The sequence below is a fragment of the Mesoplodon mirus genome, assembly GCF_964341445.2.
Source record: "Mesoplodon mirus genome assembly, chromosome: 2".
Taxonomy (NCBI): Eukaryota; Metazoa; Chordata; class Mammalia; order Artiodactyla; family Ziphiidae; genus Mesoplodon; species Mesoplodon mirus.
In genome coordinates this window covers 57822295-57834736 of record NC_138977.1, presented here as the reverse complement: position 1 = coordinate 57834736, position 12442 = coordinate 57822295, and the positions used below count along the sequence as shown (strand labels likewise).

At 55.0% G+C, this 12442-nt stretch overlaps 1 protein-coding gene across 2 annotated transcripts in view; it reads right to left on the bottom strand.

The window, feature by feature from the left end:
• The window catches only part of FAM241B (family with sequence similarity 241 member B), a 157429-nt gene extending 145106 nt beyond the window's left edge, over positions 1-12323 (bottom strand). Inside the window, exons 1-4 of one of the 2 annotated variants that reach the window (XR_014293255.1) lie at positions 12247-12323; positions 10951-11100; positions 9943-10234; positions 3170-3309 (exon numbers count right to left, since the gene is read on the bottom strand). Coding sequence is in view for 1 of the 2 variants with exons in the window: in XM_082611678.1 (XP_082467804.1) it covers positions 9965-10234; positions 10951-11043 (363 nt within the window). In the remaining variant the exon portion in view is untranslated. Of the gene's footprint in view, positions 1-3169; positions 3310-9465; positions 10235-10950; positions 11101-12246 lie in introns of those variants that run through there. The other variant, XM_082611678.1, reaches the window with a different exon arrangement.
• Between the last annotated feature and the right edge of the window lie 119 nt (positions 12324-12442).

Sequence of the window (12442 nt, the reverse complement as noted above, 5' to 3'; positions counted from 1 at the left end):
TAAAAATAGATGGAATGATATGTATGAACTCCCCCCGCCCCGACCCCCGTGTCACTACCTGGCATGTTGTGGCACCCAATCAATCGTAATAATGTCCAACAATCTTTCAGGTGCTGTGGTGGATGGACTTTCAGGTGGCCACATGATCTGGCCTCCTGATGTTCAGGTTTTCCTGGGATCCCTTCCCCTCGAGTGTAGGCGGGCCCTGGGACTTGCTTCTAACCAACAGAGTGCGGCAAAGGTGACCGGATGTCTCTCCCATGATTGTATTAAGTTATGTAAGACTCGGTCTTGCTGGTGGACTTGCTCAAGAGTCTCTCTCCATTGCTGGCTTTGAAGAAAGAGCTGCCACGAGTCCTACAGTGGCAAGAAAGTGCAGTCTGCCAATAAATACCCCGAAGAGCTTGAAAGCGTACTGTTCCCAGTCGAGCCTCTAGGTGACAGCCCAGTCCTGGGGTTCCTGTTTGCAGCCTTGCAGAAGACCTGGCTAAGCCACACCCAGAAACTGAAGTGATAAACATGTTGCTTAAGTGCTAAGTGTTTGGTAATTTGTCACATGCAGAGAAAGGGAATATAGGTACTATATCAAGAGTATTTTATGCAGTATTTAAGGAATATATCACTTCACTTTCGTCAGCACATCAACTCTAATAGGGGGTATTATTACCCCTACTTATAGAGAGGAAACTAAGGCTGAGGAAAGGGGCTTGATTTCCCAAGGCCACATGGCAACTGGGGAAGAGGGAGCTGTGACACAGGCTCTAGAGACTACACAGTGAAGAGCCCTGTGACTGGCCTGCCGGCAGCAACATTAGCTTCACCCTGCACAGTGCTGTGCAGCCACATGAAGGCCTTTAGGCAAATGCTCTCTGCCCAGTTCTCCACAGACCCCACCCCTCCCTATGGCCTGGTCCCCAGCTGTTTCACATGGTTCTCTCAGCCACCTGCCAGGCTCCTGAAGGCATTTGAGTCTCCAACCCCATATAACTAGGGCACTGGGAGTTAGAGGCCACATAGAGTAGGTCCTGTTTCCTCAAGGGTTTGGGAGCAAAGGGCAAGAGCCGAACTACCCGGGGAATGGAGCAGAGAAAACAAGGCAGCGAGCATCCCCAGGGCAATTCCCTTCCTGAGCTGTGAAGCCACAATGCATCATTTTCATGACATCTGTGTAGGGTGACGTCAGGGTCGCTGCACCCTCCACACCTCAGGGCTGGGCCTGGTTTAAGGACCCCACCCCAGGGAGCAGTGCAGCAGAAGGATAGGGATGCATGGAGACTACAGCCTTAGAGGGGACCCTCCGGCTCCTGAGGCAGGGGCAGTGAAGGGGCCACGGGACTAGGGGAGTCCTCATCTGGTGGTCTCCATGGAAGGGTTACTGCTTCATTTAGAGAAACACAGAGACACAGGCAGACAGCACAGCAAGCCCCAGGAGCCCTGACTCAGGGCTGCACTTACACTGTTGACACAGGTTCTTTCCTTCCTTCCTTCTTCCCTCCCTCCTGTCCTCCTTCCCTATTTCCTCCCTCTCTTTCAACCACTTGTGCTGGGGGTGGACAAGGGGGGACTGTCTGTATTTATAACTTGAGAATTAAGGCCAAGTGCCCAGGTGATATTATTTTTCCCGATCCACTGGAAGTCACAGGATCCACCCAGCCAAGGCAGGAAGGGTGAGCTCTGCCCTTGGGTCGCCCTTCTCCTTTCAGTTTGGCTGGTCGCTTGTGCCTTCTCATGCAATTCACTCAATGATCCCTAAGCTCTGATTAGGGCCCAGCCTTCATCAGGGGCTGGGAGCACAAAAAAGAACCAAGTAGTGTGTGAAAGGACAGGCACCACAGACCCCATTCCCCACGGCGAGAGAGGCTTCTGCCAGGAGGAAGTCTGGCCAGCCCAGCCCGGCTTCTAGGGCTGGATCCCACACTGCAAGTTTTAAAGCTGCCCACCCAGGTGAATCTATTGTACGGCAGGGGTTGAGAATCACTGTCAGGGAAGGGAACACTCTGTCTCAGGCATCTGTGGTTGCCTTGTCCCTTCCCTTGCTGAAAGCATCTGGATTTTAGTCCCTTCATCAGAAGAAGATGGTTTCTCAGGATTAGGTGAGCTCAAAGTTGCAAAAGAAACACCTCCCCTAGGCTGCAGCAGGCTCTAGCCCAGGCCAGTGCCTCAGAGGCAAACTTCGTAGCTACAGTATACTGGTAAGTGCCATATTGGAAATGTTCTCAGTTTTTTTTCTCCCGAAATTTCAAAAGCAAATTACATTTTGAACACTGTTGGCTAAGTACAGCCAGTTTTCACCAATGAGCACTGCAGGAAGGGATCCAATACAAACCATCACCACGGCATGCTGCTACACACCAGGTACTATATACGTCTACCATCTGGACCTCACAACAGCTCTCAATGACACCTCCCCATTTCACAGATGAGGAAGCTGAGGCACACAACTAGCAAGTGGGAGATCTGACTCCCTTACTCCTTGCCTCCTATGAAAAAGACAAGCACTAGACAAGGGACACTGTGTCCTGAATGACACCAGATCACAAAATCACATTTATCAAAGCAAACTGGGCTGAGTGAAGACAGGTGAGTGTGGAAGTGCTGGTGGGCACTGCACTGGGCGGGCTGCCCTACACACAGCTCCCCCCAGACCCAATCTAGAGAGAGCCCAGCCTTAGAGAACAAACGAGTCTCTCCCGCTGGGGCCACCTCCGTGATGACAGCAAGCCTGGACTAGAAAATCACCCAGTGTGAGACTTCTCATTCCAACTCCTGCCCTGGAGGCTCAAGTACCAGGGGCTCTTCTTCAAAACAGGCCCAAGGCCCTTGGTGACAGAGTCTCTTCCTGGGGGCCTCAGCCACCCTGCACCTTCCCCCCTCCCCTCCCTTCCTCTCCCCTCCCCTAGGGGTCCCAGCCCAGATCTGCCACCTCTGTGCAACCACGTGTGAGTTGCTTTAACCTCTCCAAGCCTCAGAGTCACCATCTGTGAAAAAGGGAAAAACATCTATTTTTCTTTGTGGGAAGATGAAACGAGACAAGGGTCTTACCCCAGGATGAGACCATAGTAAATTAATTCCAGTGGAATCGCATGTACTCTCCACGAGAAACCCGAGTTCTGCTATCACGGAAATGCAAGGCAATCGTAAGCCTGGGCTGGCTGAGCGGAGCACTCACCTGGGGCAGGAGGAAGGATGATTTGATGGAGAGATGGAGGTCATGCTCCTGCAGAGACATTCCACCAGGTGGCGCCATGGTACAACATTCACAGCCCTTCAGGCCGACACACCAGGATCGCTGGGGTCTCCAGGGTCTTCCTGTACAAGGAGAACAGGGCTTCATTCAGTCAGAGCTAAAGCAGGCCTGAGGCTGTGTCATTCTTCACAGCATCCCTCCATCTCCTTCATCTAGATCTTCATCAAAAGTGTCGTGGGAAGGGGGTGGGGGCACAGGAACAGTGACAGTGGCAATGCCAGGCCATGTCAGCAGCAAAGTCCATCAAGCACTTACTATGGGCAAGGCCCTCTGGTAGGTATTGTCGAGTTTTAGAGCTGAGAGGGGCCTTCAAGGAAATCCACCCTTGCCCCTTTGTTTTTCCAGAATGGAAGGAGGCCAGGGGAGGGTCACGCCTGTCTGTTAGAGGTGGTGGAGAGGCCCGCCAGGCTCACCTTAGGGTGCAGCCTGACTCAGGAGGACAGGTTTCAGGTGAGGCCACCATACCTCCTCCCCTCCTCCTTGCTGAGCTGAGCCAGACAAAGCCAGGGGAAGACAGGAAAGGCATCCCATCCGACTGCAAAGGGAACAGAGAAAATGAACTGGGTGTGACTTCCTAGGCTATTCCTGCCTCACCCTGTCCTGGGACAAAGGACACTCTTCCTGAATGTCTGCTGAACAGACTGCAGACCTAGGACCAAGTTTAAACCATCCAGGGAGCTTCCTCCTCCAGCCCTGAAGAAGGGGGACATTTCTGTCAGGACCCCCTCATTTCAGAGAAACAGCCCCATGGAGTGGTTCAAGGTCAGTGCTGCAAGGCCCTTGGGGGTCAACTGGGTCAACCCCCTGTGGTACAGATGATTCCGTTGAGAGCAAAAGAGGGTCAACAACTCACCTCAATACCAAAAGTCTACAGAATGAGGCAGCTTTCTATGCACTAATATGAAATGTGTCCAGGATACTGTTATGTAAAAAAGAAAGGGCAGAAAATGTGTCTAATTTTCCATTATTTATATTAAAAAAGAAGACAAAATTAGTATATTTGTGTTTGCACATAATTGCATAAATAAGTTCTGGAAGGATTTAAAAGATGCTAAGAACAGTAGTTATAGGGTTGGAGGGGGGGATGCATGGATGGATGGATGGGACAGGGGAGGGAGGGAGACTTTGTCCGTATGCATTTGTACATCGCTTGATCTTTGAACCATGCAAATGAATTCTGTTCCAAAGACTACATTTTAAAAATAGTTTGCCCAAGATCATACAGTGTTTCCCACAGTTGTAGGTAGGATACTTTTACATGAAATGATCTGGGGTGCACAAGGTGACTGTAAGCAATTCACAAACACAGCACTGAATCATTCAGTGAGAAAGCCATTCCCTTTTCATTTCTCTTCAGTCTTCTGAATCCGTCACGGGGAATGTCTCAGTGAGATGCTTGTAGGTCTTTAATACCTTTCTAAATCCTGGTAAACTGCCTTTTTAACAAAGAAAAAAGGCATCAGGCTTAGAGCCTTGGTTGACAGCGGCAGCTACCTAAAGGGTGAAAATGGAATCATGTTATTTTCTCTACACTGAATTTACTTGTACTAATACCTACTAGGAATGGCAAGTAACATTGGTCTTCAATTTGCAACAGCAATATGAGTCTTCCTTTTCGAAATATTTTAAGTAAATTGTATGTTGCTCTAAAGAAAACTATTACATAAACCCTAATGCCATTGCTCAGTGAATATGGTATTATCAAGTGCTAACCTTGCACCAGAAACTGCTAAGTGCTTCCCATGAATTAATATACTGATCCTCCCATCCCTGGGAGGTGCAGATGAGGACACAGAGAGGCAGGGAGAATGTGGACCTTGCCCAAGGTCACTGGCTGACTGGAGGTGGAGCTGGAATTTGAACCCAGGAATCCAGCCTCCTGTAGGGCCCGACACCAGAGGGACTAAAAGCTGGTGCCCCAGTGAATGCAGACCAGCCCTCCCCCCTCCAGCCATTGTCAGCCTGCACTTTAGGTAGTTGCCCTAAAGGCTCAGCCTCATTTGAACAGCTTTATCTTCCTCCTCCCAAGCTCTGGGTCCCTAAAACCAAATGGTTTCAGCTCTCCCTCCACCCCCTAACCAAAGGATTATAGACACACACACACACACACACACACACACACACACACCACACCCCCCTCTGCAATTCCACTGAAGCACTCCATCTGCTTCCCGAACTTCCTCACTCTTTGGGGTCCCAGGCAGCAGCACAAGGAGGGCTAAGCTCTGCTTCTCCCACCGTCGTGCCCTGCTAGACAGGTTGCAGGCTTCTCTCTCCATCTGGTTTTGGGGGTAAAGCCCTCTGCCTCCCTCACCCTCACCTGTACCATCCTTCAGGGACCCTACATGAGGTAACTGGATTTCTCCCCTTGCCATTTTGCTGTGAAACGTCATGCATTCAGGAAAGCAGGGAAGAGAGCTGCACCCTATTGAATGGCTGTGGCCCAGAGCTGGGAAGCTACGGAGGCCACCCAGCTGGGCAGCTGCAGCCAGCATCCTCACACCTACCCTGTGCCCTCCGCCCTCACAGAGCTGATCTAGTGGTCACAGTGGGTCCCCGCAGGTAGTGAGGCCTGTTCCCGCCCTGCCTCTCTCCTCTCTCTGGGCCACAGGCGCCCTCTGCACAGTCAGGAGATGAACTACCTCTCACTCACAACCCTCCATCAGAATCACCTGGAGGGCTCTGTAAGAGGCAGGCTCTGGACCACATCCCTCAGTGCTTCTGAGAAAGTCTATGGTAAGGCCTGGGAATCTGCACCTGAAACAAGTCTGGAGGTGATGCTGACATATACCAAAGGTGAACAGAGGAGTGGTCGAGCGTGTGGGCTTGGCCTCAGTCTGCATCCTAGCTCCACCCCCTGCTCACCTGGGGGTGGGAGGGGTGCGGGAGTCCTGGGGGCGAGTGATAAATGCTCTACAGTGTGCTCAGCAGTGAAATGAGGATGACAGTGATTGTACCTCGATCATAAAGTTCTAGTGACAATTAAATGACACCAAGTGCTTAGCACAGTGTCAGGCACACAGCACACTTGGCAAATTCCTCCTGTCCTGACACTCGAGACCTGCAACAAGCCCCTCAGCTTCCAGGAGCGAGAGAAGCAGCTGCATTTCTTCTCCAACAGGAGAAGGTGGGTGGATGGTGACACTGGTCTTAGAAGACCAGCTCTACCCCAGCTGGGGGTCCTCGGAGCTTGGGACGTGGTGGCTGCTCTGACCGAGCCCACAGCACCGGAGCTGTGGTCCAAGGCGGAGCATCCGAGGAGGAGGTGCTGGAGCTGGAGAAGTCCTCCCCATGCCCTCTGCCCATCTCCCTCACCCACCGCACTGAGGGTGATCCCTGAGGCTCCAGGTGGCAGGAGGGACCCAGAGGGACCATCACCCCTCCTTAGAGATGAGGAACAAGGCCCAAGAGACTAAGTGAGCTGTCCAAGGTCATGGACCCACAAAGCAGAGCAGGGCCTGCAAGCTTCCTCCAGGGTCCAGCCGGCCAGGGTTGGGGAGCCTTCTCTGCCCTCAAGGTCAGGTGTCCTTGGGCAGAGGCTCTTGACCACCACACCAGGGTTTTTCCTCAACTCACAGAGCCAGAGTCCCCAGTCAGGGAGCCCAAGTCCCTGCCTCTGGCAAAAGGCCCAGGAAGAGCCCTGGAGGCAGCAAATCACGTAGCTCTCTCTCAGGCGCAGTGTCTCTTCTGGCGATATGCAACTGTGGTCCCCACCGGCAGGCTAGCTGGAGGGCGGGGAGGGGTAGAGCGTGCAGAGCAAAGGGCTTGGAACTTGGGGAAGGAAGGGCCCAGGAGGCCACTCGTCCTGGGAGATGGAGTAGCAACAGACAGTAGGACCCCAGCAGCTCCTCACCAGGTGGCCCCAACCAGGGAGTCAAGCAACCCCACGGTGGGTGGGAGTTATTTCCAGCCCCATGGAGGCGGCGGAGGCATGGTGTGAACCCCGCTGTGGCTCACGAGGCAGCCAGGCCGCAAATCCAACCTGACACGGAGACACAGGGCTCCGAGGATTAGCCCTAGAGATTAGCAGAAACCTCCCTTGAAATCTGCCCCCAAGGTGGCCCAGTCTGGGGGGTACCGTCACGCAGCACGCAGGGCGGCGGTGGTGGGGGCAGAGGAGGCAGGGCCCACCCTCCTCAGCAAGCCTCCGGCTAGGATGCGCACTAGGCCAAGGTGGCCCTTGGCCTCTCTCAGGGGCCCATGGGGCTCTGCATCTGGCCACCCAGCCAGGCAACAAGCCTCTACCTGCTCAGAACATGTCTGCACCATGATTTCTGACTGCAGGCAGGCGAGAGCCCACTGAAGGGCATTCACACAGGAGGTGGAGACGCGGCCCCCAGACGGCTTATAGCAGCTCCACGGGCTGCACAACCCCAGGGGGCGCCTTCCCTCAGCACGCTGCTTCCGCCGACGCAGACTTTCGGACCCTGAACCTTGAGAAGTGAGGCAGAGCGTTCGTTAGCAAACCGCCCAGAGCCCGAGGGGCACAGGGAAGGTTGGCTGAGGAAAGGAGGGTCGAGAGGTGGGCCCCTGGGCCCCCGCCCCGGGCCACTGCAACCAGCGCAGCTCTGTTGGGTCTGTGTCATGGGTGTCGCGCTCAATCAACAAAAAGCCCTTCTTTCTTGAACTCACTTCGTCCGAGCCCCGAGCTGCTTCCCTTAGGCTGGCTAACAAGTCCCTGGGGCAGTGCCACTGCCCCTGGCCTGATGCCCAGGGCTCCTCCTGCCCCCCAGGGCCTGCCCCAGTCTGTCTCCTAGTCAGAAGCAGGAAGGAAAGCCCTGCCTTCTCTAAAGCACCCTCAATTCTCCTCAAAGGCCTCAGGCTTTGGGAATGGAAACGGAATTATGGAAAAAGACACAGTTCTCAGCCCTGAATTTGTGGACTCAGATTCATACCCCTTCAAGGAATTTTATATATTGAGGGTCCACTTAAGATTTATTTCTTCAGAAAGTCCCACAGCTTTGCAAGGCAAAAAGAAAGGGAAAGCCCAGCCGCAGAGAGATGCACTGAAGGGGGGTGTCAGGAGAGGGAGTACTGTGCAGGATCATCCCTTCCCCCACAGCTGCTGGGCTAGAGCCACAGGAGCCTGGGGGCTGGGGGATGTGCTGGGCAGAAGGAGATGCCACGGGGAACAGCTGGGATACCAACCACGCCTGGGCACCACCTCCCCTGCCCAGGCCCCAGAGGAGCCGCCAGGAGCCAGACCCTCCCTTCCCTGTCTGTGGAAATAAAGACACAGAAAACCCTGAGATAGGAGTCCTATCTGAACAGTATAAAGCTCCCCTGGGGATGTCTATGATAAAGGCCGCCAGCCCCCTCAAGGGCAGCGGTGGGCACAAGGGCAGGGGAAGAGGGTTCTGTTCCCCCGCAGCACCGCAGGCTCTCCGGAGGGATGGAATCAACCTCCACCCCTCTCCCCCATCCTCCCCCCACATACACCCCACGATGGTTTGCTGCCCGGCCCTGGCTTTCAAGAAGCACCTCTAAAACCTGCCTTCTTCCCCCAAACCACCAGACCCAGAAGGATCTTAAGAGGAAGGTGAGGTGAGAAATCTGGTCCCTGAGCCGGGGAAGCCCTCCAGCTCACGCAGCCTCTCCCTGACCTTGAACGGTCAGCACTGTAGGCTCAGAGCCCTCAGCCATCCGATGCCACACCCCGCCCCCCAGCAGGGCCTCCACACGGACCCAGGGCTCAACCAGCCATAACTCAAGGCCTCCACTCACGGAAAGCAGGGCACCCTCAGCCCACGTGCACAGAGTAGTCAACGCCAAGACCCCTGCTTTCTAAGGAGAGTGTGCCGAGGTTAGAGGCTGTGAGAGCCTCAGGAGACTGAGGGAGGTTGAGCAGCCTCTGGTCAGAGACCCTGGGAAGGGAGGCCAGCACCCCGGCTGTGCTGACCCCACAGCCTCATTGGCCCTTCTGGTCAGAGAATCTCTCCCACACCACCCCGGACAAGGCCAACATCTCAGGGTAAGCCAGAGTTATCCAGGCATCGGTCAAGGGGCCCAAGTCCAGGCTTCACCTGGCCCCCTGCCCCTGCTCTCAGAGCCCGTCAGGAAAAGGTGAGAAACCACCCTCCAAGGTCAAATGCCCCCCTCTACCTGGTCCCCAGTCCCAATTCCTCTCAAACCACTTTCTCCACGTCTTCCAGATCTACATGCAGTTGTACAATTATTTACGAATGTCTTTACATGGACTCACTTTGACTTAAATTTCTTTATTGAAAACGCCACCACAATAAGTAGAATACCAGTACCACTTGTCATAAATAAAAGGTAGCCAATAAAAATATACCATTAAGACAAAACAGAGCTATAAAAGTCTGGAAACCTTTCCCACCTGCCCTAAGCTCAAGGCCTGCTTCCTAGTAATGGGGAAGTCAGCCCGCGTTCCAGACGCATGAGAATGAACTGGCACACAGCAGAGACTTTCTTCTTGGGTTGGGTGCGAATTGGAGAGGGAATCCCTTTCTCGCTCTGACTTTGTGCTTAATGCCCGATACTACCAAAATGCATCTCCAGGGAATGAGCGTATCACCTGATCCTTTGGGAATGTTGGACTAGAGGCTCCCTCTGCCTCATGCTTAACACAACACGGAAACATGCTCTCTGAGCACACGTTCAAGGCACCAGTGAAGCTCCTCCCCAGGTGCCTGCTCTCACACCGAGGCCCAGCAGCTCCCTCTCCCACACACCTGCTCCAGCAGCCCCCGGAGGTCACCGCTGGCTCAGGTGGGACACCAGGTAGACGATGCCCACCAGCAGGAGTCCACGCACACCGAGCATTAGGAGCAGGAAGACGAGCAGGATGGAGGTCACCGGCTCCACGGCGTGGTCGCCCAGATGCCACTGGGGGAAGCCCATGTTCATCAGCTGCCGGTTGAGGTCACTGAAGGGGGACTGAGCGGCACCCAGCCTGGCGCCCGCCTGCTGCTGGCGAGGGCCAGGACCCCCCAGCGGGGCGCCGTGGCCCCTATTGAGAAAGCTCTGGAAGGTGAAGACAGAGAGAGACGAATGAATCCAGAGAGAGCTTCCCTGGAGTGGAGGCACCAGAGGCAGGAGGGCACCCTCTGGGTGGGGCCCTGCTCTCCCCTACGGCCACCCAGGGCCATGCCCTCCTTTCTCAGCAATCCTCACATGCCACCCATGGGGAGCCCAACCACTGAGTCGCAAGCTCTCAGAGCACAGAAAATGCCAGTCCGTGTTCCCTATGTCACGTCAGGGAGAAGATGCCCAGGACAGAGAAGAGGAAGGGGGCAAGGAGGGTGGGACTACACCCAGGGCACAGCATCTGGGCAGGCATTTTTAACACTCCTCACTCCTTCCTTTAAACCCATCATTGTGTGGCCGTGCGTTCCTCTTCTCCACTTACTCTCCAGCTTCCCTCTCATCCAACAGACTCTAAAAGATGCTGGCTCCAGTGGGGGTTGCTGCCCAGGTTAAGGGAGAGACAGCTCTTGGGTTTGAAGTCTGGGAAGGCTGCCTGGAGGAAGGAGAGCTGGGGAGGCAGGGGGCTGGGCAACCAATCTATTGGGGCTTTCCCCAAGTCTTAAACCCCCATGCTGCTCAGCCTGGCTCTCTGCAAAGAGGACTTCGGGCTAGAGAAGGTTAATCACCAGTAAGGGAGCTTCTGGGAGCTAAGGAGTAACTGGTACAGAGGACGGGAGGCCAGCTGCTCCCCTCCACAGGGGCCGGGCGACTACCTGTCGAGGGGTGCTGCTGCGTGGCTGGGTAGTGTTCCTCACACGGGGGTCATCGTCCTGCACAATTTCCCCATTGGCCAAGATCCGAACCATCCTTCCAGGAGCTATGGGTTCCTGCTGGGCTGCACCTTTCCCCAGACCTCAAAACACCTGAAGGAAAAAATTTACCAAAGTTAAAGAGATGCTTGCTTTCAGTGGGAGAAACTGCAATTCTGGGTGCTCACATTGGTGACCCATGCTGAGTAGGCAGTGTGTCTAACTAATAAAAAGGAGAGAAATAAATACAAGTTGTTTGCCAAGCAAAAATCTTTCAGACTTTGAGTCCACTAGGAAAACTATCAAAAAGATTCTTGGAGAAGGAAGTTTTATTATTAACCACCACCTCCAGCAACAATAAGGGTAACAACCCTTGCTGGGGCCCAGGCCCTGTGGAAAGTCCACCCAGGCTCAGCTCACTTACACCTCCCAACACTCCTCTGGGGCAGATACAGCTAGGGACCCAGAGGGGCTTACCTCACTCACCCAGGACCATTCATCTATGGGCAGCAGAGAAAGAGCATGAAGCCAGGAACTCTGGCCCTAGTAGGGAGTCCAGGACACCAGGATCCCCAGTGTCTCCATTTCCCTTCCGTTAAAAAATGGTCCAGGGAGATGCTAAGGGCTCAGGCCTTCTCCCCGCAGGAGATAGGGCCCACTTCAGAGCTACTTTCCTGCAGAGGGCACACTCTCACTTGTCCCTCACCTCTCAGGTAACACCAGGCGGGCACGGCCAGCTTTCCCGAAATATGGGATGAGGGATGCTGCTGAGGCCCCACTCACAGACCACAAGGGGGTCCATGGGCTGGAGATGGGGGCCTTTCCACGCCTCTCCCGAATCTGGGTAAAGGCCATCATTTTTCTCAGAAGATGAGCCAGTTTTCGTCTAAATTCTCAAAAGCACTCGTGACACACACGCCAAAAGAGGTTAAGAGCCCTTGTTCTCTCGCCCGTGGCCTGAGCTGGCGGGTCCCCATTTTGAAGCCTGCTGGCCCTTGCAGAAGGCCAAGCGGGTCCAAAGGGTCCTCCGCAGTCCTTTTGTGCTTTGTTATCCCGCCCCGCTGGGTGGGCTGAGGGTGCGGCAGGCCCTCCCTGCACCTGACACTAAGTGGGGATGGGGGTGGGGAATGGGGATGGCGGGGCTTGCTGCCGGGGTGGGAGAGGCCGCTGCCCGGGCCGCGGAGCCCGACTCCGAGACCAGGCCCGGGGTAGGGGAGGGATGCGCCCTCGTTCTCCCGCGCCCAGGGCCCGGACACTCACCTACGGGCGTGGCTCCCGGACCTAGACGGCGTCCAGTCCCCGCGGCTCCCAGGCCGCTTCCTCCCACCTGACCTCACAGGAAGCGCGCGCAGCAGCCGTACGGCCCCGGAGGTGGCTCAGCAGCTCCCTCTGTAGGCCTCTGGGGGAATTGCAGCTGCTGGACCCTGGGCGGCGCAGGGAGCGGGAGAGAGAAAGA